The 27,158-nt window shown below is 36.8% G+C and overlaps 1 protein-coding gene across 7 annotated transcripts in view; it reads left to right on the forward strand.

Annotated features, from left to right (window-relative positions):
* NLGN4X (neuroligin 4 X-linked) overlaps nucleotides 1-26,816 on the forward strand; it is a 178,584-nt gene extending 151,768 nt beyond the window's left edge. For all 7 annotated transcript variants that reach the window (XM_030476305.1, XM_030476301.1, XM_030476300.1 and 4 more), the window contains 3 exons: nucleotides 11,295-11,480; nucleotides 12,899-13,688; nucleotides 21,392-26,816. In XM_030476305.1, coding sequence (XP_030332165.1) covers nucleotides 11,295-11,480; nucleotides 12,899-13,688; nucleotides 21,392-22,241 — 1,826 coding nt within the window. In that variant the 3' untranslated portion in view covers nucleotides 22,242-26,816. The remainder of the gene's footprint in view (nucleotides 1-11,294; nucleotides 11,481-12,898; nucleotides 13,689-21,391) is intronic.
* Nucleotides 26,817-27,158: the final 342 nt, after the last annotated feature.

Genomic DNA, 27,158 nt, shown 5'->3' on the forward strand with positions numbered 1-27,158 from the left:
GCTTTCTGATATTTTGCTGCATTCATTCTTCCAACTGTGGATGCAGTCTTAAACTCAAAATGAGACACACAAGAAAAATGTGAACAGAAGCACAAAAATTCAGCTTCCTGCGAGGGACATGCATTGTGGCTTGGGGACGAGATCATAACTGACCTTTGTTTTCCTGTTTATCGTGGAGCCACTCTCCTATCAGATCAGCTCACTGGAAGTCACGGTTTGTGCAAGAGACAGCTGCAAGAGGCCATAACTAATCCCTGACTGGAGTGACCGTTGCCATGTTTTTTTGTTCTGTATGACTCTTTTCCCACTATAGGGCCAGTACAGAGAGCATTATCCTACTTCCATGTCTTTGCTATCCGTTGAATTTTTAAACTCAGCTCATCTTCCTGCCAGAAGCTCTGTGGGCTGGATTTTACCTGTTGTGTCCCTGTTGCGTCCCTGTTGCATCCCTGTTGCGTCCCTGTTGCATCACTGTGAATCTGCCTTGACTTCACTGAATTCACAAAATCAAGGTTGCTCTGCTATATTTATTGGATAACAGCAGTGCTATTTTATTTAGTTAGCTATATTTAGTTTGTTTATTTACTTACAGAAATATTCAATTCCAGGTGTCTTTCCATTGGCGGTAGTGGGCATGTATATAATTAATATTTCAGGTCAAACAAGTTGAGTGAAAATGATTGTAGGCAATTGGAATAATGCACACTGATTGGCATGCTAATGGCCCTTATCTAATGTGTACAAAATGCTAATTCCATGCAAAACCTCATTTTCTAATAATTTCATTCACTCAAGACAAACTGATTAGCATAGGTGCTGCCAGTTGCAATGCAGTTCTTACATAAGAAAGCAAAGAGCAGTATTCTTCTTGAAGAAGAGGTGGTTTATGCCATCATAAGAAAATAAAACTGGAAGTCAGAAGATATATGTGAGTGCTGGTGACTACTTCCTAAACTGCCAACAGGATTCATTGGAGGGCCACTTGGGGTGACTTAATTTGGTTGAATACTAAACCGAATATTTGGCTTAAGAGGATGTCTGCCTTTTTTCAGAGGTAATAGTACTATTATACTAAGAGCTTATTGACCAGTAGAGAAATATATGTTTCAGTGAGCTGCTTTAAAGTTCAATTTTATTTCTCTTAGAAGTAGCATTATATAAAAACAACAAAAACTGTTGGTTAATTTAGTTTAAATACTAAACATAAAATAACCCAATGAAGTTCTTAATGTTGTGAGCCCTTATTTTTCATTTTCACAGTGACTTGTTAGCACTTTTTTTTTGTCATCAGCATATTAGTGCAATAATATTGTCTGCTTAGTCACTTGGTTTTTTTTTTTATCAAGAAAAATTATGCCTAAACCCTTTTATGGAAGGATACCAATCTTTTGTTGCTGGTAATTAAAGATAAAAATCCACTTGCTGTTCTTACAGCTGGTTGCCATTTATGTCATGCAGTTTAACTTCCCTGTCATTTGGAGGGGTAAACCTAATGTCTTTGCTTGTCTTAAAAAATACATAACTTGTGTGGTTTTTTTTCTGTGCCCTATTAGGTTTTCTCTAATATGGGTGACTAGCTAAAGATGTCATGTCTTCATAATAATATTGATTATTTAGTTGAAAAAATTAGAAGTGTATTAGTTTAGTCTTAGTCTCATGCAGGTTTGTCGTGGAGCCACCGACCAATACCCAGTCCAACCCGAGCAGCAATCTGAGCCTTTCGGGTGACTCCTCCCAGTTTATATACTGGGCATGACGTGCTGTGGTATGGAATACCCCTTTGGCTAACTTGGGTCAGGTGTCCTGTCTCTGCTTCCTCCCAGCTTCTTGTGCCCTCCTCACTGGCTGAGCATGAGAGACTGAGAAGTCCTTGATCAGGGTAAGTGCTACTTAGCAACAACTAAAACATTGGAGTGTTATAAGCATTTTTCTCAGACTAAAGCCAAAACACAGCACTGCACCAGCTACTGAAAAGGAGACAAATAAATGTTACAGCTGAACTCAGGACAAGGTTTCTTCTATACTTAATAATAAAAAACCCTATTTCCAGCTTTAATAGACCTACAACACACCTCTTCTTGATGAAATAGGTACTTCTAAAGTCACCAGAATCTTTAGAAGTGGGGTGGGGATTGTGCCACAACTGTGGAATTACATAATGGGTCTGGCTGGGATAGGGTGAAATTTCTTCAGAGCAGCCCACATAGTGCAATGTTTTGGTTTTATGGCTAAAAGAGTGTTGATAACATGTGTTTTGGCTGTTGCTGAACAGCTTTCACAGGGCCATGGGGTTTTTTATTTTTCCCAGTCTATTCCAGAGCCAGTGAGCTGGAGGTGATCAGGAGGCTGAGATAGTAAGCAAGAGTCAGGACAATTGACCCAAATTGACCAAGGAGGATATCCCATGCCATATAACATCACACTCAGAGGACATAACATTAGAGGAAGAACTGGGGTGGGTTTGGCTTCCAAGTAGCTGTTGTTCAGAGACTGGCCAGGCATCAGTCTGCCTGTGGGAGGATGTCCTTTCTTTCATTTTTTTTTTTGTTTGTTTGCTTTGTTGTTGTTTCAATTTGGTTTGGTGTTTGTTTTTTGTTTTTTTTTTTCTTTCTTTCACCTATGACACTGTCTTTGTCTCAACCCACAAGTTTTGCTGCATTTGTTCATTGCATTTTCTCCTCGTGTATTTCTGGGGACAGGGGGTGACTGCATTGCAGCTTTGTGCCACCCACAAAGTGCCTGGGTGCTTGGCTGCTGGCCAGGGTCAATACACCATAGAAAAGCAGTGGCTCATTCAATTGTTTTTCTGTAATCATAGTGCATTTGTCTTGTTAAATACCTTTGGATTTGACCCTCTAGATCAGTGATCGGAGAAAGCATAGGCTGACTGAATACACCAGGTGTTCGTCAGTGTCCTCTGCAACACACACAATTTTTTTTACTTTTTCGTTTTTTCCTGGCAATGACATTCTTAGAACAATTGATTTATTTTAGCTTGGGTTTTTTATGTTTTAATCAGGCTGTTTATAATGCATTCAACAACAATCTTTTTATTGGACCTGCTGTTTTACTGATTGTATTTTATGTAGTGGCAGGTTTAACTTGTGAATATTTGGATAAATAGTAAGTAAGAAGAAAATAGATCAATTAATGTGTTCTGCAACAATTGTTGCTGTCATCTTTATTTACTATATTTTTAAAAAAATTTACATTCAGAACATTTGGCAAAAGCTGCTTTAGTGACACTTCACATAGAGTTATGTGCTACTCATCATGAATCATAACAGAATTGAATGTTGAGTATGTGTTCAGTCTGTAGTGCTTCAGATAACATCCACTGACCTAACCTCATTGCACAGTAGTTTCAGAGCATTTTGCAATGAACAAAGCAAATTTAAAAGCAGTTGAAGTCTCATGTACAAATTTTAATTGGATTCGTTAAAACTATTTCATTGTAGAAGTATCATAATGACTTAAATGAAGGAAACTTGTTGACCTCTCTAGTACTCTGATAAATTTATGCTAAGAAACTTTTCACTGTTTAGAAATGTGTATAAAAATGGGGTTTAAATCTTGTTAAAATGCATTCTATTGTCTGTCATTTCCTGCCTCCTCCCCCTCCCCCCACCAAGTGTTCTTATAAACATATGCTATCCAGGACTTTTTCAAAAGGCTTTTATGTATATAAGACTAGATATTTGCCTGAATTGTAAAGAACACACTTTAGATTTCAGTACCAAAGCAATATAGAAAAAAAAAATTAATCGTATTCTCACTTCACCCTCTCTCTGGCCTATTCTTTTGTACTGCATGTGGTAATGAGACGTTCTTACTAAACAAGCAGATTTAGGTTTTGTCCTCACAATAGAAGTCATTTGAAAGAATTCATCAAGGTAGAATCGTAACAGACTTTTTTGGTGCTTAAGCCTGAGTTAGAAAATTGGATTAAAGATATCACTATCCTTTGTATTTTAACATAATCTATTAACTCACATCAAAATTGTAAGATGTCTTCACTACAGTTTTCAGTTATCATATCTTGAGTTAAAATTTCAAGGTTGTCTGGAGCTGCTTAGGGGAATTAGCCATAGCAGGCAGAAATTTCTTTTGGTGACTGCTACTTCAGCAGGCCATACTACTGCTTGAGTTGCTGAACGTTACAAAATTTGCTTTGACAGTAACACCTGCAAACAGCAAACCATTTTGTAGCTGAAGGAAAAACATTATTGTTTTGTTTTCATGATGAAGAACTATCTGTGTAACTATTTCTGCACAGATCCGTACATGGCCAGTCCACAGTATTCATATTTGTCTTACTCACTAGATAGTTGTCTCACATTCTGCACAGAGTGAGTCTGTGCAGCAGTGATGCTTACTCAGCTTTATATGAGCCATTCATGCTGCAGGGACAATTCAGCAACGTTTTTCTTTCTACTAAATGTGTGCTAAGGACACGATCACTCCATCTTGCATTCCACCATCTTTGCAGTAAAGTTTAAATGGTACTGTTAAAGTTACACACAGTTGAAACAAAAAGGAATATATAGTTACATTGATTCCAACTAAAATATCATCTAACCACGCATCCTGTCACCAAAGACAGTTGGGGTTGTTTGGGGGCAGTTAAGGAAGGGTAAGCGTAATTCCTTCTAATATTCCTCTATCCTCCCAATATTTATGTCTCAGGGACTTCCTGAACCAGCTGTAGTCTCTATGTACTCTGTAATCCCCAATGGGTTTCGCTTCATATTTGAATACGTTAACATTTGAGTTCAGTAGGTACGCTTTTACAGTGGTAAATGTGATATATACAGACAAAAGCTAATAGAATATATGAAGATTCTGTTGTATGCTTGTCATTTGCTCTTTTCTTTGAACATCGCCCTACTATGGCACTTCACTAATGAGAACAAAAAAGACATGATTATGCTTTGAAGCACACTCGCTTGTATCTTACTTATATTACTTATGTCATATTTCTGATCAGGTGTTGTACGAATCAGTCTTATTTGTGATAACTTTGCCTGACAAATTGCAGCAGGGCTGGGCAGCAGTTGTGAAGAGGCATAAAGTCAAAAGAAATGCAAAGCCAAACAATACAGCAGAGGCTTAAAAAGGAGGAGACAGATCAAAATGCACTAGCTTGTTGATCTTGTACATATTTCCTGACAATTAATTTCTTGTTGTGCTATCTTGGCTACTCACTGTGTCTTGCTAAGTTTGGTATTAATTTTTATGTAAGGTCTATGTCTCAGAAATTAAACATTTTGTTTACTACGAGTACTAGAGATGACTTTATTCTCTAGGTAGGGACCGACTTCATCTAAATTTGCCTGAAATATAGGTGTCTATTCTAAGCTGGTCTTCTACATTTGTCTATTTTCTACAGAGGCATAAAATTACTTTTATGGGAATTTGACCAATCCAAAGCTAGAGGTCTAAAAAGCTGAAGCTACTTCTAGAGGTATTTTTTTGTCTCTCCACAGTAGCTTAGACACAGGTTTTTTAGGTGTCTAAAGTTGTAATCCATACATCCTTCCATGTCTCCTGTGATCTGGAGCTCAAATATGTCAGTTATGATCGATGTTTCTTGGCATACTCATGCTATTCTCCTCAAACTAACTATTCAATGCCCAATAAATCACCACATAACTTTCAGTTGAAAATGCTTTTGTCTAAGTATTATGATAGATTATATTCCAATATCATATTTAGTACAAGTTTAAGGCACTATAGTTGTTAAGCAGCCTACTGAGTTATTTGTATATCTGGAATATGTCCACAGCTGAGATGCAGCTGCAGCTGAGCCTGCTCCTTGCAAATTGAAATTTCATGGTTGGAAGAAAATAATTTTGATCCTGAGCATGTCCACACCAGCATTTTTAGTTCCAGTCAAGAGTTTCCACAGAAAACCCCATTATTGTTACCACCTCCTTGCACATTGTTTCACGTTGCTTCACAGTGTGGAGAGGTTCTGTAAAGTACAGCCTGGACCCTTCCAGGTGAACCTCAGCTGGCAGATGTGCTGACCTTTATACACTGTGTCCACCAGTAGTCATTCATTCAGCCCACAGGACCGGACGAGAGTTAGGCCACAGTAAAAAACAGTACATAAAAGATGTACGGTGTGGACACGAGGTCCAACTATTCTGTTCTATGCTGACTCTTGCAGGTCTGCACATCATGCTAACTTATTGATGGCCTCCAGTGTTGAGGCAAGGCTCGAGGTAGACAGAAGTAAACTGTCTGGGTGGATTTTATAGATACTGCCACCTGCTATTTGTCACTGTGGGTTCTCACATAACTTTTTAGTAGTTAAGGGAATATCACACTGGTTTCTTGGGGTTTGTTTAGTCTCTCAGTAAGATTTCTGTGCTGTAGTGGGAAAACCAACATTAAAGATAGACTTAGAGATTTCCTCATGTGTAAGTGGGATTTAAAGGAGCTCTGAGTGTTGCTTTGTGTCTTCACTGCATTATTAAAACAGTGCAAGTGAGAGCATGTAGTTTATGAGTCCATTCATTTTTAAAGGCTGTGGAAAAGGAAAATTCCCAGTATTTCCATTTTTAGCTTCTTCCTCCTTGGCTGTAGCTAATCTAGTAAATAAAACTAAAGCATTAATCTAGACTGCATCCCTTAATAGATTCAGAGAAATATACATAGAACTGTTACTTCAGAAATCTCAATTTAAAAAAGCATTACTTTTCTCTACATGAGACTGTAGAAAAAATTAGATACAAGATTATTACAAGTAATACAGAAAAAAAAAAGAATTCTTTGTGTCTCCTCTTCTAAAATTATGCATTTTTTATTTATTTTTCAAGAATAAACTGTCATAGGGAAAAGCTGCTCAATTCGTGTGGTTTAAATGAAATCAGATTATTCATTTATTAAGGACATATAACTAACCAGCAGTCAGTGAGCTGTACTTTCAGGGTGAATATCAGCATGATAAAAGATGAAAGAACTACAATACCTGTCACTTAAGAAAAATCAGTAAAGAGTTGCAAGTTCTAAACACCCTTCTATAACTAACTCTAAGAAGTTCTAAACACACACTGTAATGTATGGGAACCTAGCTGAGAGTTGATTCCCTCTAATGACTGAGGGACATAACAAAGGATGTTGTTTGCCACAGTGTATTTGGTAGAGTATATATGTTTATGTTCATCGTGACTGTTTGCTGGAAAGAGACAGGAAAACATAGGTGTGCAGCTGTTCTATAACCTTCATACTTGGCCGCACTGGGGCGCCTGGCCAACGCTCTCAGTGTGGACAATGGTGAGATCATGAGAAACTGTACACGAGTAAACAATTAGAGATCTGGCATAAAGCTGGTTGTTTTGATATGGGTATAAAAGTGGGACCCTCTTGTGGCCATGAGAGAAGCCTCACCTGTGGGTGGACGCACCGCATAGGAATTTCCCCTATTACCTGAGACTCCTGGCATCAGCTGCAATGGGGCTTCCCAGCTGGAAGCGCAGGCCTGAATGATGATTCAGTGGTAATTGGTGATGTATTTCTTCTAAATCTCTGGTCTCTCTATACAGTAATAATTTAATGCATTGCTAACTTTCTTTGGTACTTTACTTACATACTTATATCTCTGATTTGCTTTATTCACTATATAGAGAGAGATATTTACCTAATTCACATTAGTATGCTTGCTTTAGTGTGCTTATTGGCTTTAGCGTGCTTGTTTAATAAACTCTGCACATTATACAGCTAGTGTGTGGTCATTTTGTGGTGTACCCTGTCTGTCAGCAGAACACACACACAATCGCACAGAGCTAGGTGTGTACCAAGCCAGCCCCAGGCTGCATGGGTCACCAGCAGCCCTATGCATGGCAGTGGAAATTCCGCCATGCTTCATGTGGGACATGTGGCTGCTCCAGCATCAGGTAAGCTCCTACCACTCACTGTCCCACACAGACTAAAAAACACCCCTCAAGACTGCACACACACCAAGAGGGTCCCTGTGTGTCAGCCCACATGGACAGCCCCTGGCTGGGTGCAGGCGCTCCATGGAAGGGTTCTCTGTCCAGGCTGGAGGGAGTTTGCAATGTCAGTGGCCACTTCTCACAATGCCAAACCATGTCCAGCTGCTTCCCACCTCCCCCTCTCTACTTTTACAAATTGTCATGCTTCTTTTGCTCTTCTTTTCAAGCTGACCTTTGCTTCACAAGACTGTAATTCCCTGGTTACTACTCAGTCCAGATAGTGGTCATCTTTCCCTCTGGTACAGTAAGTTTGGAGCAAATGTACCTTAAGACAACTTGGTGTATTTCAGTCAACACATGTGGGATGCCCTCACATTTCTCTTTTTCAGCTGTTGCTATCCAAGTAATTTTGCAGTGGGAGAACCATGCGGTCATCCTTCGAAATCATTATGTAAGGGAAGACAGGTTTCTGAAGTCAAATCCTGAATATTACTGTTAATACCTTTCTGTATCATTATGTGGAAAAACAAAACAAACCTCTTCATTTTTCATATTCAAATATTGCCATTCTTTGTTGCATTAGGCTAGTGGGAAGAACTTTCAGGTTCTATCAAAACCCTAAATCTATGAATTTTCAGATCACAGAATGCCCTTCACATCACACCGAATCATAAAATAGGAAATATTATTAACTGCACTTTAAAAAAAATACATAAAAGGCACAGAATGTAAATCCTCATCTCAGAAAAAAAGCTGCATTCTTCTTTGTTCAGGATTTTAGAGTGACACATGAAGATCCTGTTTTGAAATCTTCACAGTGGTCGCAGAAAAAAAAAGTAAATCTTAAGTGGTGTGTATTTCTGGACAGATTTTTTTCTTTGCCTGAATTTCTTGAAATTGCTTTGAACAAATATTTTGATCTGGTATTCAGAGCATGAAAGAAAATATATCCTCATCAAGAAGAGGCAGATTTATTTATTCAATTTATGTCATGTGGGGCTGACACTTTGCCATGATGATTAGTTTTTAAATTAAGAAAAATTGTCCTTGCAATTAATGAGAATCAGCAGAGAACTTAGAAACAAAAAATCTTCATTTGTCTAACATCAGATACTCATTGACTGCAGTTTTACTCAGTCACCTTTTAGTACATTTGGAAAGAATTCAAAATCACAAAGATCAACCAGCTTTAGCCTGATGCTGCTAGAAGAGCTAAAACGTGTTTAGGCTTTGAATACTAATTACCATGCTGCTTTAAAGGTTACAACAGTCACTTGCTCCCAGGGAGGTCATAGTTCTGATTGAATAAAGGCTTAATTATAGAATATTATGGAATATTGCAGTGAGCTGCAGCAACAAAGCCAGCAAGTGAAATTCTTTCATTGGCAGTCCTAAAAAGATAATAAGGGCATTTGAAAAAAAGAAAAACACATTTGTCAAAAAAAAAAAAAAAATGAGGCAATTATGGATTAATAGTTTGTTTATGTTGTTCTCCAATAGTATAGAAGAGAAAAAAGATGTTACTGCTGTTCCAACTACTGTGCTACCATTATTAGAGACCTTTTTATGAGAAATCCGTATTAAATGCTATGTAACGATAAGGATATGATTCTTATTACTGCAGTTGTAGCAACCATTTTGTAAAACAATACAAGGACTCATCAGATATGATACTTGCTGACATTAAATACTGATAAATAAGTACTAATTAAATATGAAAAGATTCTTTTGGGTGCAAGGTAATACATTCCATTCGATCATGCTTAACCTTGCATGCGGAAATTTATGCCACCATAACACAGGCCATATAGCATTCCATATTTAGAACTTAGTGCTTATATGATCTTGCTTTTAAACTTTGCAGCTGGATTTTGTATCTCATTGTAGGAATTTTACTACAGAAAACATTATGGTAAAAGTCTGATAGGTGGAAATGCAGGACACATCTAATTTCTTCTTCTTTTTCCATGCTTTTCTTCTTCCACTTCGTCTGTATGGTGAATCCCTTCCACCTAGTGAATTTTCATTCTTCCTATCACTGGAAAAATAACTGCAGCTAATGCAAAGAGATCTGTTCCCCTCTGCCAAAGCAGGTGAAATGCAGTGCAAGGCCTTTTTTTCTCTAAGGACCTCAGGCTTCCACTGTAGTCTTCCCTAAAAGCATGAAGGTTTTGTCGCAGCAGGCAAAGGTGGCTCAAGATTGCAGACTCTCTCATCTCAAACTGCTCCAGGACTGCAGATATTCTGAGTCCTGGGGCCCTTTTCTGGCAAATTTGTCTGAACTGATAATTAGTTTGGAAACACCAGCGAAGTTTTGTCTTGATAAGCAGCTGTCAGCAGTGCCTAAATCAGTTATGTCCCTCTGAAAACTTCCGTATGTTTTCAGGTAAATTCTAATAGACTTCTGACTTCCAGTTGGCTGTCAGGATAAGGTCTGTAGGAGTTAAAAAGTGAGTACGTGGCTTAATGTGTTAATTTGGGCATAGTTCAAGGTCTTAACTGTGAATGATAGGCAGCGTGGATAACTACAGTGTTTCACCTTAGCTGGTTTCAGAAAAACAAAATCTCAGTCCTAGTCTTTTGGTCATTTTGTTCTCAGTTGCAAGACAAGCAGCAAATGTGTCATGCTTTGTTTCTAAAACCTGAGAACCACAGCACAGGAACAAAAAATAGCAGTGCAGTTTTCCCTGCAATTTCCAAGGAAAGAGAGAAAAACTGATTTGTTCAGATAAAATCTCTCTAGTAAAGGCTGAATTGCCAAGGATTTACCTGCTATCTTCCTAATAAATATCCTCTGTGAAATTGGAGTGTATTTTTTCCTACGCTTTTTCCTGCTCCGTTTACAATTTTCTTTATCCTTCGTTTTATATTTGTAAGTATGTCTATCCATATCACAAGTACAATAATTTAAAGAGCTATGTAGTTCAGGACAATTTTGATCCACAGTAAGAAGCATTTAAATTAGTGTGTTAGGGAGCCTTGTTCTGAGTAAAAAACTGGAGATAACACTTCTTTGCAGAAAAATTATATCTTAAGTTTTTTTCATCTTACGTACAGTTATCAAATGTATAAAATCTTCAGTCTGTACTGTTGCATTGATACAGAATTATTTCCAAAAGGAAATAATTATTTTTCTCAAATGTGGCCTCTGCAGTAAGGAGAAACAAATCTAAGACAAACAGCATACAGAATGAGTTCCGCTGCCTTCACTGGAGACATTTAACTAAGACTGTGACCTTTAAAAAAAAAGAAGAAAAGAAAAAGCCCACAAGATGAAAACATGGGAAGATGTGAATATGTGGATACTCTGACTCTGTATCTGGTGAGCTAAAATTATCTTTTTTTGCCTTATAGGGTTTTTAAGTACTGGGGACCAAGCTGCAAAAGGCAATTATGGATTGCTTGACCAAATCCAAGCTTTACGTTGGATTGAAGAAAATATTGGATCTTTCGGAGGAGACCCAAAAAGAGTAACTATTTTTGGATCTGGGGCAGGAGCTTCCTGTGTCAGTCTCTTGACACTCTCTCACTATTCAGAAGGTAACAATCGTCTGAGCAAAGTACTTTCCTCTTTTTTTTTTCCTTTTTTTTTCCTTTACACTACAGTATAACAAAAATGGCCATATCAGGTAGGCTGAATTAGAATCATATGAGGTCTGTAATTTTTGTAGAATACCTACTAACTAATGTTCTAGATTTGTATTAGTCAACATAAATATTATTATATGAAAAATTAGATGCTATTATAGCAGAAATTTCATGCAACAAATGCCATGGGCAATATAAAGCTATCGGCAGTCTCCACTGGCTCTTCTATCAAAGAATTTGCCCTAATTAAAATGGAAAAGGGAAGTGACCTTTTTCATTTTTTACACACTCTTGTCTGCATTTCCAACATGTATTTAGATGCTTTTCTTACTTAATAATAACATAACTTAAGCTTCTTAAAAATGTATTTAACTTCCTACAAGCACTTTGTGATCCCACACAGAGTTCTTAAGATTTTGGTAAGTGTTTGAGCTGTGGGATTTCTATCCTCAATACCTTACCCTTCCACCCCTCATCCCTTCTCCCCCATCCCCCCAAAAAAAGACAAAGCTTGACAGTGTAAACCATGTGCAGAAGAGGCCCAGGCATTTCAGTTTATGTATAAAATAGGCCGTATTAATGATCTTACCATGAAAAAGCAGATGGAGCAGATTCACCAGTAAGCTTTTCAGTGCTCTGACACAAAGAAGCTCTTCAGACTCAGTCTTTCATCTCTCCTTATATTAATACATATAAAAAAAGCCAGAAAGAACTATTGAATATCATCCTACACACTTCCAAAATAATGTAAATATATTTTAATTCAACATATAGGCAATGCTAACACACACACACAAATTAAAATGCTAAAGAAAAAATTATGTAGAAGACTCAAGCCTATTAAATTGATTGTAGCAGAGCAGATTTTTTTCAAATTATGTATATGATGCGTGGCTTCTGTGAGGGAAATGAGAGTGCGTAATTTTCATTTGACCTTTAAACTACTGAAGAGAGCATTTATGAGAGTCATTTACGTGGCAAAGAGGATATGATTGCTTGTAGCTGCCACTCCTTTAAAGAAATTTTTACAGGACTACCACTGTGCTAAAGCCAGGGGACTTCCATTAAAGGTGCAAGAAAACTGCAGTACAAGCATGAGTTTTGTTCCTGAAGCAGTAACCTGAAACCATCATGCTTTATGTGTGTGAGCCTCAAGAACAAGAGGTACTTAGTAGCCTCTTTGAGATACTATGAAAAGGTAGCAGTGAGTAGAATATATGGAAATTTAGGTATATGCATCCTTTAGTGATTGTTCAATCAAAATTTTCTTTGCTTAGTGAAAGCTGCTTCTAATTTTTTCTTTTTTTTTTTTTTAATTTTTTAACATATATATCTAATTGGATTTGCATTTAAACGGTTTGCACCTGCAGGTTTATTCCAAAAGGCAATCATACAGAGCGGAACAGCCCTGTCCAGCTGGGCAGTGAACTATCAGCCTGCCAAATACACTCGGATATTGGCAGATAAAGTCGGCTGCGACATGCTGGATACCACTGATTTGGTTGAATGTCTTCGGAATAAGAATTACAAGGAACTCATTCAACAGACCATCACTCCAGCCACGTACCACATTGCCTTTGGGCCTGTGATAGATGGAGATGTTATTCCAGATGACCCTCAGATTCTCATGGAGCAAGGGGAATTCCTTAACTATGATATAATGTTGGGCGTGAATCAAGGGGAAGGTCTAAAATTTGTGGATGGCATTGTAGACAATGAAGATGGTGTTTCCCCCAATGACTTTGACTTTTCTGTCTCCAATTTTGTGGACAATCTATATGGTTATCCAGAAGGGAAAGATACACTGCGAGAGACCATTAAATTCATGTACACCGACTGGGCAGACAAAGAAAATCCCGAAACAAGACGGAAGACCCTGGTTGCTCTTTTTACAGACCACCAGTGGGTTGCTCCAGCTGTTGCTACTGCTGACCTGCATGCCCAGTATGGATCTCCAACATATTTCTATGCATTTTACCACCATTGCCAAAGTGAAATGAAACCCAGCTGGGCTGATTCAGCTCATGGTGATGAAGTCCCTTACGTGTTTGGGATTCCTATGATTGGCCCCACAGAACTGTTCAACTGCAACTTTTCCAAGAATGATGTCATGCTCAGCGCAGTGGTTATGACATACTGGACAAACTTCGCCAAAACTGGGTAAGTTTGACCCCCAGCATTCCTTTTTGTTGATAGTATAGTTCTAAAATAGTCAGCATCCCAGTGTGGTGGCTTCAAACCCTGATTTTGCAGTAGTTTTATAGCACTACTTGCGTAAGACAGAACGTAACTGGGGCTTCTTCATATTTAAAAGATTTTTAATTAGTGTGTTCCCTCAAACTATTTTCTTTCAGTAGCTCAGTAAGAATAATAATGCAGTGTACTTTTTATTCAAAAAAGAGGGCAATTATTAAGACAAAACATGTCTCAGAAAAGAGGGCTCACCAAGAGACTGAAGAATCAGAGGCAACATGTTTGCTACTTGAAGAAGGAACTGTCAGGCAGATAGCACGCATCAGCTACAAAAGAAAGGAAGGTGGTTTTAGTGACCTTCACAGGGGTGGGGACTCAGGGAGGAATTGGAACAGAAAGGCAAACACTGGAAAGAATTTTTGCCTCTGAGGACTGTAATGACAATAATAAGTACTTGACTGGAATGAAGAAAAGACTCAGATATAAGTTTTGCTTTGAGAAGGTTAAAAAATTTAAATTAATTCTGCTTAGGAAACAAAATAAGACATCAGTGTTTTGCTGAAATAGTATTGTAAATATCAAGGAAAGAACTCTCAAGGCAGCTTAATCTGCAAGTGCTTTTAGTAATTTCTGTCCTCTTCCTATCACATTCCTTTGAAAAGTATTGCAGTGTTTTACTTGAGCAGCAAGGCCTTTTTTGTTAACCTTGAGTCTTGGCTACTGAATTAAAACAAAGATACCTGTGGCACAAAGGGGCTGTAAATCTTTCCAATGAATGTTGAATGGCAGGATTGGGCTCTGGAAACTGCAGCTTTACTGCACTGCAGTGAATGGTATGCAGCTATATAAGAGAAATTCAGAGATGCCTAGCGTGATATACTCAGAGGCTTCAGCAGCTCTTGCAGACTTTAATGAATCCAGATGGCGTTCAAGGGAGAGAGATTTTGCAGTCTTAACAAAAACCTCAAGCATGAATTCAGTAAAAAACAATCAAACGCTTCAGGTCAATTTAAAAGGCAAAAAGAAAGCTTTTGTTGCATTTTAGACAAACAGGTACTTTTGCATGGAGAAATCCCACAGTACTGCAACAATAATGAATGAACCATGGAATATTTAAATGCATTTGGAAACAGGAAGGCATCAGGGCAAACTTCAAGATGAAAGCTAGGTTTACGGACAGAGAATGCTGCATGCTGGCTGTACCACACACTCAGAAAGATGATTATCCCATCAGTCTGTCTTTATTTTTATAGATGAAGTGGCACATATACATAGAGGACTTCAGATCCTCGCAAATATGTATAACTGGAATTACTATGAAGATGCAAGATCTCCACAGTCTATTACTTACAATTACTCTATGACTATTCCCCGTAGAATAAGAAGTCATATTTAAGCAATTTTTTTGAGGCTGTCAGGAGCTTCTCACAGTCCCAGCTGCCACCATCACTCATAATTGCAAGCACTTTCCAGCTGTTGTTACTTGAAAGCTAATTTCAGCAGGCTATACATGCCATCACCCAGTTCTCTGGTTATGAACCCATTGCAGTATTGCACCTAAAGGCACAACAGGTGCTTTGGGAGAGCCATTAGCCATTTCTGGAACTTTGCCATTGCTGATAACAGGAATGGGGGGTGTATCTTCTCTTAGAAACTTGCTTCTTTATAGATGGTCTAAAAGATGTGTCATTAAAAAAATTACCTCTAGCTGTAAAATTTCAGTTTTCACAAGGAAAGGAGCAACATGAGATGCATGACGTGCCATTTTTGTTTGTTTGTTTATATGAACAATGATTAATTGTTCTGTATAGTGCAAGAGAATATTTTTCAGGAAATAATACTTTAAGATTACGTATGCTCTGCACCTCTGGTGCCTCCGATGGAAAAGGAAAGGTTGTAGCACCTCCAGCCTAAGGGAACAGGAGACATATTGGGGTAACCATTCTCCTCTCTATCCTCCCACATGTAATCAGGAATCCATGTGCCCACTCGGGTCCTCCAACTCTCAAAGAGATTGATATAGTTCAAGACTGCATTGTGGGGGGCTTTGTTTCGTTTTTGTTTCCCAACCCCTTTTTTGATTATTTCCCATCCTTATTCTGATAGAGCTTGGCTTGCTTTGTGTTTGTACCCATAGCAACAAATATGAAAAATCTGTTAACTGAAAGATTTTCTTATTCAACGTTTCCCTGTTGGTGAGCCTTCAACATTAATACTGCAGATTTATTTATTTCATTTTAATGTCTCTGACAATTTTCCAATCTTGATGACTCTCCCACAGAGGTTGCATCCAGGTATTTGTTGTATAATTATGGCTCAGGTGGTGCATCGTTCTGATGGACTGTGCTGGGCTTTTAACTGATATGCCACCTGCTGCTAAAAAACACACATTGTTTAATGGGCCTACTGCCAAGGCTGGGTTTGGAGGGCAGGTCAAGCTTGTAAAATCACTAGGTGTCAAAGAAACAGCATAAGGCACAGTGCTTTTATTGTGTTTTACTTTAAAGTCAGTTACTGAAGCTAGCAAACAGGAGGTGACAAGAGTGTTTAATGGCAAATGGATGATGCTTGAAATGAATACCTGGAAGCCACATTTTGCTAATCCTCCATTTTCTACCTTTTTATTACTTTTTTTTTTTTTTTAACAGTGTTTTGGCCTTTCCAAAACTATGTTTCTAACATGCCTTAGAAATAGGAAAGCAATTTGTTACAGAGTAGGTGTGAGAAACTACATCTGGGATACAAAAATGACATGAAAATACAGCGTTTGATTCCACTATGTGCAAAATTATATGTGAGAGCTTCATTAAGAGGTGCACTTAAAGCTTCAGTCTGCTGCCAGTAGTACTATCCTCATTGTAAGGCTAATCTTATATGCTCAAATGTTCTGTTAGTTAGGGCTACATTAGAGCCTTCACAGGTACATCAGCAAGGGGAGAGTGAACAACATGAGGGGATGTGTGCCAGTCCTTCACAAATACACTGCCAGACACACTCTTGTGAAGAAGGATTTGAAGTTTCACAGAGTAGATAAGAAGCCATGCTCTCATTAGAGGCATGTGTCAGGTTTCTAAAAATTACCTTCTTTTAAGGAGTTACAGTACTCTATTTTTGCTCCCAGTCATCCAGCTCTACCTTGTTTGGTGATGGGAAAGATAAAGACCTAAAGGATATATCCTTGTTTTCCTTGTAATTCAGATAAATACTTCTGAATTATTTTACTACCATTGATTCTGAAGTAGAAACCTAACTGAGCTATTAAGGATGTTTGTGTTTTATATTCAGTTTGGCTTTCAAATGGAAGACAATTAAACTCCCAATGATTAAAGTGTATTTTCAAATCAATTTTCTGTGAAGTCCTTAATGAGGCTGCTGCATTTCTTTTTGATAGTATTTGTCTGATGAAATAACTGTCTCCAATGGCCAATCTGTGTTAGCAAAAAAAAGCTACTGTACTTCTGGTTTACTTTCCTTAGTAGTTACAATAGCTGACTAGGAGCATGGCAACAGTGGGACCTCGTGACAAGTGAGGGAAGGAGGTAAGGGAAAATATGCTTGTGTACCAGTGTTTCAGGCAGAAGTGTCTGTACCATCGTAAATATTATGACAACGTGAAGAATCAGTAGAAGCATGAAGAAATGCCACAAAGTTTTTCTCTTTCTTTTTTTTTTTCTTCCCCTTACCCCCTTCCGCCCCCATATGGAGAAAAGAGGACTGCTGAAAGAAAATAAATGATCAAGGGGCCTTTCAGTGTCTTGGGGACAGACTCAGTATGTAACTGTTATGACATTTTGCTCTCCAATGCAGTTAGAAAACGACACATAAGAATAAAACACTTAAAGTGCATTAATGTAACAGTTCCGTTGTCTTGTGTGATAGTTAACACTGTTGCAGAAGTAGTTAAAATGGTATTATAACAGGTTATATGGAATTCGGGATAAGAGTAAATTTCTTAAGATTCCCCATCATTCTTCCTGTGCCAGTATCACCAGATATGAAATACTCAGTTCCCTCATTGCCTTTCAGGTCAGTTACTAATTCCGCTTGTGAACAGGAATGTGTTTTGCTCTTCAGTCAGCATCCATTGCAGACACATTTACTTTATATCACATGAGAAAAAGTCAATCCTTTGAATATACATTTGTAGCGCTTTGAGGTATGAATTAAATGACAATAAATAGCAACATGTTAAATTGAGCAAAATCAGTGCAGACTGAAAGCAGGGAAAAAAGTGGTAGGTGAAGTCAGATGATTCTACACATTAATAATAACATACCCTAGATAATACAAGAAAGACTTCTTATCCTGGTCTTCTATCACATGGGTGACAAGTTCAGGCATTTCATGATGGGGCATTTTTTGATGGAGCAGCTGTTTAAATTGAATTCTAAATGTGGTGAAAATAAATAATCTGAGAGCAAAATGAGCAACGATAATCATCAATTTTATTCTAGCAATAGGATGAAGGAAAAAAAAGCCCCCCTGCTAACAAGTAAGTTATCCAATTCCTATCAGATCCATTGCTGGATTACCATGATTGCAACAGGTTTTTAAAGGGAGGTTTCCTAGCAGCCTTTTTTTTTCTGTAATTGCACACTTGAGCATCAGATATGTCCACAAACACTAAGGTGATGTGACAGGCTAAAAAAACCCAAATTTGAAGTTAAAGAAACAGATCAAAAGTTTTGTCAAACAGCTGATTCAATAGGAGAAATGAAATAGAACTACATCTGTATTTTATACCTATCTATAATACTGGAAAAGTATTCATAATAGGATAAATTGCCCAGCTACCTAAGGAAAAAACCTGTTGTAAGTTGTAACCTTCTGATTTTATGAATTGTGTCCAGTGTACATAGGAGGGCCAAAGAAAGTGAAAGTTCCTCTTACCTATATCCACCGAATATTTCTGGTGAATTATCATTACTTTGTAAAACTGATCCGTGGATCATTAGATCCTTTATTTAGGACTGGACTTAGTTATTACAGTTACTAGTTTTCTTCTTGTTAAAAAAAAAAAAAAAAAAATCATTTAGATACCTGTCCTCCAATTTCAGAGAGACTATTCAGATCATTTATTCAGTTATTAAGTGATCAACCCTAGAACTCATGCCAATGGTAGAGTTCTGATGCCCTCAGCAAAAAATTCCTTGCTGTGGGGCTGGCTGATTGTTTTTCTGTTCAGTGGACAGTTTCATGCCCACACGCAGCCATGTAAACAAATCTTGAAATACAAGACTACACTCATGTAATGTAATTTTGTCTTGTGTTTGGAGGAGGTGGCAGCATAATTGGCTATTTCTGACAGGTATAGTTAAAAAGGAGAAATGGAGGTAGAGAATGAAAGAAAGGGAAAGGAAAGGGAGGTTGATATTTATTTGTTTTATAGGCTGTTCATAGGGGAAGGGAATGCTAATTTAAAAGATGTTTAGTTGCTAAAATTATCATCTGCTCTCATTTTTATGGGGCCATTAAAAAAAAATGAAATAAAAGTGCATGTCCAGCTTGGCTCACTGAAATGAGTACTCATCTTCTTCAGCTCCTGTACCGTGTATCAAGTGCAACTTGTTCACATGAGCTAGTTTAATTTATGTGATGTTTCATGTAGAACCCTTCCCAGAGTCTTTTGTGTTGTGAAGCAGAACAACAAATGGGGAGAACATAAGATGGATTTTGAGTTTCTGTCAAGAAAAAATGCTCTGCATTTTTATAATCTTGCTGATTTTTAATTTGCTTTAGAATCTATGTGTTGAATGCCAAAGAAGTAATATAGTAATAGATGTATTTGAATTGGGCCAATATCTTCTCTGGATTTGCCAATTCTTTCAGTCCATTCTTTAAGAACAAAAGAAATAAATACTTTTATTTCCTTCTTGAATTCATGTTAGAATCCCTCAAAGTAGCAGCACACATCTGCTGCTGTACTGCTTGGAGGTGGATATAACTCTTTGAGCTTCAACTAGAATGAATAATTACTATGCAATTTTCTTTTTGTCAGAATTAACACAATTTAGCTAACTTACTACATAAAATGATAGATAGATTTGATACAGTAACATAAAAAATAAAAATAGCAAAACACCCGCAAAAACCCCCAAACACCTAAACCCACAAGAATAAGTAAACCAAAGTACCAAAATTATATCGAAAAAGAATTCTTTCTTTCATTCAAAAAAGGTAGAGAAAAATTCTTTAAGGTAAACAGATGAATACAGGAGTCATACAATTATTAAAGTCAAATTACTGGCCTGGTTGAAGAACTAAGGAGTAGCTCTTTATGAACAGCAAAAGAATGCTAAAGTAGGCAATCATGTTCATGAGCTTTTGAAAATGTAGAAAGAAAAAAATCAAATGCTTTCAAATCTGTAGTGGTGGGTCTTGGTATTCCCGTAACATACATCAGAGTATACTGGAAGAAAAGGAAAATATTAGAATAATTTTCACAGGAAATAAACTAATGCATATGGGAATGGAAAGAAGAATAGAAAGTTCTCAAAGTAATGCACAGAAAATCAATCATGTACATGGTATAATATATCACAAAGTTCCAGAAAATACTCTTTGCTGCAAAAGGAGATTCAAACTCACGCACAACAGAATATTAAAATTAGTATTTTAAATTTCTGTGGTTTTGCATGCCAAGAGGAAGCAATATTTACATAAAATTTACCAAAATTATAAGGATACATAGACATTAACCATGTTTAAATGTTTTTTGTGCCATTGGTTTGTCTTTATTCTGAACCTTTTTTCTTAGAAGAAAGGAAAAAAGAAAAGATGGAAAAAGCATAATTTCAATTAAATATTTGAGTTACCCATTTTGAAATCATCTCTGAGTCATGTGCTACTTGTATCTCTGCTGCTACTTAACTACTGTAAAACTTGTTGATCTCAGCTAATACATTTCTCATCTCTACAAACTGGGACAGAATTAAGGCTCACTGTCGTACAGCCATTAAACATAGTCATTTAGAATCGATTAGCACACAGAACTTTAAAATAGTAATCTGTTAATGCAAATAATGGAAAGATTTGTGACATACACATTCTTCAAAGGCTTTTCCCTAAAGCAGGTATTTGAACAAAAATGGGGATTAATAACTCAGTAAAGGAACGCAAATAGTTCCCAGTAATGTATTAGCCCTGCTACTTCATGTTTTGAAGTTTTTTAAGTAATATACACAGCTAGTGTAAATTCTTACGGTCACATGGACTTCCAGCATTGTCATGAGGATTAGATCCCGTATTTACTACTTACAGCGGCAGAAGTAGAGATACCTTAAGTGAGAAAATTAATATCAAACCTTGAGAAGAGCTGAACCCACACCTTAGCTATGGATAAAGGTAGTCAGTACCTCTCTAAGACAGCTTCAGAGATTGATACTGAAACACAGAACTTCAGATGAGCTTTTGCGAACTTCAACACAACCCTTTCTCCTTTTTAATGTAAAAAAGTATTATAGTGTCTGAGATGCACTGTACAGTAAATAATTTTTCTTTGTTTATTTATTAACATATCTTTTGAAGTTAGGGAGGGATTTTTAGCTTCTGGTTTTAGGTTATATTAATTACCAGATAAACCAATAACTAAAAGATGGAGGTTTTTGGGGGTTTTGCTTTTGGTTTAGTTTTTTTAATGAATATAATATTGCCTGTTTTTATTTCTGTAGCGATCCAAACCAGCCTGTTCCGCAGGACACAAAGTTCATCCACACAAAACCCAACCGCTTTGAAGAAGTGGCCTGGTCCAAATACAATCCTAAAGATCAGCTTTACCTGCATATTGGCCTGAAACCCCGAGTTCGTGATCACTACCGAGCAACAAAAGTTGCGTTCTGGTTGGAGCTCGTACCACACCTTCACAACCTGAATGAAATATTTCAGTATGTTTCCACAACAACTAAAGTCCCCCCTCCTGACATGACATCATTTCCTTATGTGACGCGACGTTCTCCTGGTAAATTGTGGCCAGCCACCAAACGCCCAGCAATGACACCTGCCAACAATCCCAAGCATTCAAAAGACACCCATAAAACAGCTCCAGAGGATACGACAGTTCTGATAGAAAACAAGCGAGATTACTCCACAGAGCTGAGTGTCACCATTGCTGTGGGGGCGTCCTTGCTGTTCCTCAATATTTTAGCTTTTGCTGCGTTATATTACAAGAAGGACAAGCGGCGTCATGAGACTCACAGGCGCCCTAGCCCCCAGAGGAACACAACCAATGATATAGCACACATACAAAATGAAGAGATTATGTCGTTGCAGATGAAACAGCTAGAACATGACCACGAATGTGAATCGCTGCAGGCCCATGACACACTAAGACTAACCTGTCCGCCTGACTACACGCTTACTTTGAGAAGGTCCCCAGATGACATCCCGTTAATGACACCCAACACCATAACCATGATTCCAAATACATTAACAGGAATGCAGCCTTTGCATACTTTCAACACCTTTAGTGGAGGACAAAACAGTACAAATTTGCCCCATGGACATTCAACCACTAGGGTATAGCTCAGCCCTTCCCCCTCTACCCTCACAAGCCACTTGGAAGAAAGAAAAAAACAAACAAACAAACAAAAAAAAGAAGAGGAAAAAGTTATAATACCATCCATTGAACACCTTGTCAAAATCTAAAGTAAAAGCAAGTTATATAGAAGGACAGTCATTATTTTCTTACTGATCCTTCCCACAGAAACTCACTGATGTTAAAGATCAACTACAAACCCTGTGAAATGTGAAAAGTGTACATTGCTGTTATGATACTGCTTTAAGATCTCAGCCAATTTGATTGAAAGTTGAGGCCAGAAGAAGTCACTTAAAATGGTGTTCTGAGTGTAACAAGCAAAGCAGAGTCTTCTGGAATGCAGAGCCAGTGACTGTACAGGTGTTTTGGATTTTGGTTTGGTTTTTTGTTTGTTTTTGGGTTGGGTTTTTTTTGTTTGTTTTGTTTTGTTTTGTTTTTTTAATAAATAAAATCATAAAAAAATTCTTTATGTGCCATACCATGAATGGCCCTTGCTAAAACAAAGACATCACCATGGGCTTTTACCCAGCATATGAAGCTGTAATCCAGATCGGGGAAATAGAATTTTATTATTAAACAGAAAAATGAAAAAAAAAAAAAAAAGAGGAGGACTGACTATGCAGTAAAATACGTATAGTTCTGTGCAAAGAGATGACTTGCCAGCATGAACTATATTTAAAGAAACTTTGTAAAATTGTACATAGCTGTGAGTTTAAAAACAAAAACAAAAAACAAAAAAAAAGCTTTTATTGATGTTTTCAGTTTGAAAAGAGCTTTTAGAAAGATTGTGCATTCGGTTGTGACCTATGTGTATATACATTAGTCATATCACCTCCGTTTCCTCCAAGCCCAAAGGAGGAATTTCTTCTTAATTACTAGTGGTAAACAAAAACCATGAGTTTGTTCTAACATGTTTCATTTATATGAGGCCATGGTGTCATGCAGAGGATACAGTTGTCTGTGTGACCTGTGTATTTTCTTTTACAGGTTACACTAGTGCATGTTAAAGTATTCATAGGAGATTGTTGTTCTTTTCTGAAACTTTTTTCTATAATTTAATTTTGTGTTAGCCTTTGTTAAATTGCAACACAGCAATGGATTGGAAAATACAGAACAAAAACCACAAAAGAAAATAATTACTATTTTAAGCTTGTTGGACTGAACCAAGAAACATCCAGTAATATATATTCAGAGTCCAGTTTGTAGTTCTTGGTTATTGTGATACATTAGGAAGAGTTTTGTGCCCTGACAAAAGCAAAGAAAGCCTATGTTTTGGTCAGCCTTTTCTGAGGAAAACTAGCACTATATTCACCAGCAGTTGCAGCAGAATCTCAGCTGAGAAAGCATCTTTTTAGCTTTGCTAAGTGAAACAAAACCACAATTTGAAAGTGGGGAAATGGTGGGTTAGTTGGCTGGCTGGTTTTTAAAGTGTTTAGAAGTGATCAGTGTGTAAAGAACTTCTTTGCCCAGTATCCTGTTTTGTGCTTGAAAGCGTACCTGTCAGAAAATATTTTTTTTTTTCTGATTTATCACACACAGCAGTCCCATAGTCAGTGAACATTATTGAGAGAGAAGCAGAGACATCAGCTGTTCTTCATCTGAATAAAAATGAAAATCTCAGCAAGCAGCACTCTCGGGAAGGGCAAAATTCTTAGCTGATTATTCCCTTCTGTCCTTCCTTTGCAGAGGTAGGAAAGCAGAGGTATCAAAATAAGGAACTTAGCAGTTTGATTCAAACAACTGATTCAAATGTGGAAACTTAGAAATAAGTTCTCACAGATGAAGATTGCTTTATATTTTGTCTTTGAAAGTTACTCCATCATTGAGAGATAGTAACCAAAGATACTTGAACAAATTGGTCTGCACTTGAATATGATTATCCCAGATGTATTTTCTATTATTAATGAACAACTAAGCTGCATCAATATCATGTCCCATAAGTATCTAACACAAGATGCCTTGTACCTCTTATTGTTTTCTATGCTTTTTGTTTTCTAATAAAATGTCTTGGAATAGTCACCCCTACAAATAAAATCAAAGACAAAGTAATCACCGATTCACTGAGGTCTATTCATCTGCACAACTCCTTGTTGTAGCAGGCAGTAAAACAGATTCTGAAGGGAAGAAATAAAAAGTTAATTACATGATAAAAATGCAACATGTGGCTGATATAATCCTTTATCTGTCATAAATGTGCTATAAACCTGACCTGGATGCTCAGCTTGGAATGCAATGAAGCAACAGCCCCAAAGTACAACTGTAGCAAATGGAAAACTGTTTGGTTTGGGTTTTTTTTTTCACTGATCCATGACATAGTATTGATTAATGCTGACTTCATATTAGGCCATTTCCACCACCTATGTAATGCCTCAGCTGAGATGCACCAGTTCATAAGTCTTAAAAAAAGGTGTAAAAAAAAAAAAAAAAAAAGGGACAAAAAAAGCAAAAAAAGGTAATGATGCTTGGCATCATAATCAGTTGGGTATGTTTGTAATGTGAATTACAGTATTTGTTTAGTACTTCAAATTGTTTTCTGCTAGCAATATGTACAGTACTGCATCAGGCTTGTGACATTTGGGTAAAAAAAAAATAAGAGTTCCTGTAAGTGAATGATTTTAGCTTTTAAAAGTAATTACAATCAAGTTGATTTAATAATTTGATACATCTGGAACAGATTTGTAGAGTCTTCGTAGAATTCTATAATAATGATATCAGAGTATACTTTGCAAACTGTAAAAGAAAAACAAAAGTACTTTCCCAGGCTTATATTCTTGACCTTAAGAGGCACACAGGGTTTAATGGTTTCTTCTATTATTGTTTTGCAATTTTTTGGTTTTTTTGCCTTAAGTAATGATAGAAGATATATATGGCTGGACACATATGTATAAACTTTTCAGCAGCATTTTTAATAATAAAATACCACTGTATTTTCTAATGCTTTGTGCAAAGAACTATGTGTTCATCCTTTTGTGTAGAAAGTCTTTCAGAGGTGTGTTTGCTGCCCCATCTCCATTTCATTATCTGATGTAAATGATGCCTTGGTACACAGTACAAAAATATTAAAGTAACAGAGGTTGCACTTTTAAGTTTGCATTGAGTTTTCATGGCTTTTGCAGTTCTATAAGCCTGCCAGTAAAAGGAAAGAAACTCAGACAGTGACGATATAAGAAAATATATTTATTACCTGCATGCAGTGCAGCTCCCATTGAAGCAATGGTTTAATTGTTTTGTTAGTATTTTCTGTAGCACTGAAAAAAAGCTTAGGTGAGCAGCTTCCCATGTTAGTGTATAGCTTAGCAGCTGAAAAATATATCTTCCAAATTAGGGATCAGAATAATTCAGATAAATATAATACATCCAGCCTCCACAAGTAAATATACTTTCATTTTATATTTAAAATTTAGATGAAGAATGGGTTTTGTTAGGAAAAAAATATGTAGGAGTAGCGATATAAGTTACCAATATATTTATTTAAGGGATTTACATATATTGCAGGTATGTTAATATCATTTTTCCTTCAAAAGTTGAGTAAGTAAATATAGTTTGTTCTTTTATGCTGTTAAATTCCATTTATCAGCATTTCCTTTCACTGGAAAGGTACATAGACAGTAATTTGAGCTGGGTGTTGTTTGCTTTCTGTAACTATTCTGCTGAATAGAGGTACTAACAATAATATTTGATTAATTTTGAGCATATTATTGAAGAGTATTTGCAAAAAGCAAATTTTGAGTGATTCATAGCAGATTTCTGGTATGAAGAATCAAGCTTTGAGACAGAAACATATTATGTGCCTACTGACCTAATCAAACAGCTTGAATTTTGAATATTGAATTTGTATATAAAGCTCTTGCAAATAAACTGCAGATTTAGAATTGTTGAGCATATATGTTTGATTACAGCTACACCTTGAAATTCCGCAGCCTGCTCTGAGATAATTCATACACCAGAAAAGGGGTTACAGTTATGTCATTTATGTGAATTGTTCACCTTAAATTGCTGAGTAAACTTGATAAATTTCTTTTCAGTTAATCAGTTTTACATTAAAAAAAAAAAGCTTCACAAGTTTGTTTACGCTAACTAAATACTGTGGTTTTTTATTTCTTTGCAGTCTGAAATATAAATCTGCAAATTAGTATGTTCCTATCTGATTTTGCTGACTATGACAATTTAATGGTATTCAATATTACATAAAAATCATATGAAATAATAGCATAAAATTATGTGCTTGTCTCAGATTTGTAGTTTTATATTTGTATTACTTGATTATTGTCAAATGTTTGTAGTATTTTCATCTACAGCTGTTTGACATCACAAACCTCATCAGCCTGAATCTCTCCAGAGGCCGTTAGCAGCTGGTAAAACCTGGGATTTGCATCCCACTAGAAATTATGGTATTATGTATTTAATATCATAATATGTTAAAATGCTTCTCAGCACCTCAAATCCTGAAAACAAGGTATTAACTTTTTATTAATGCAAATGAGAAATAAGGTAGGGGTTTGGAAATGTCTAAACATCTCGCTTGAGCTGTAGCATAATTAATAAATAATATTTCACTTTGGGATGAAGTTTTGATTCAAACCATTTTGTTTGGTGTTCCACTGTAGCCACCAAGGTACTCACTGTGTCTACTTTCTCAGTGTTTTATAGTCCACTTGGACTACTTTATCCACATTTTACTGTTGTAAAGAACCCCAGATCACTCAGGGATAACATAGAGGCAGTCCAGCCGCGAAGTCCAGACCAGAGAAAGAATTTTGTCATAAACCAAGTGAACTGCAGACACAGTGTTAATTAAGGAGAATATACGTTAATATTCCAGCAATTCAAATGCAGAAAAAGCATGCAATCAATTAAGTTCATTCCACTTTATTTAATGGAAAGTTGTCAAATTTTTGCAATAC

This window comes from Strigops habroptila, chromosome 2 (genome assembly GCF_004027225.2).
Source record: "Strigops habroptila isolate Jane chromosome 2, bStrHab1.2.pri, whole genome shotgun sequence".
NCBI lineage: Eukaryota > Metazoa > Chordata > Aves > Psittaciformes > Psittacidae > Strigops > Strigops habroptila.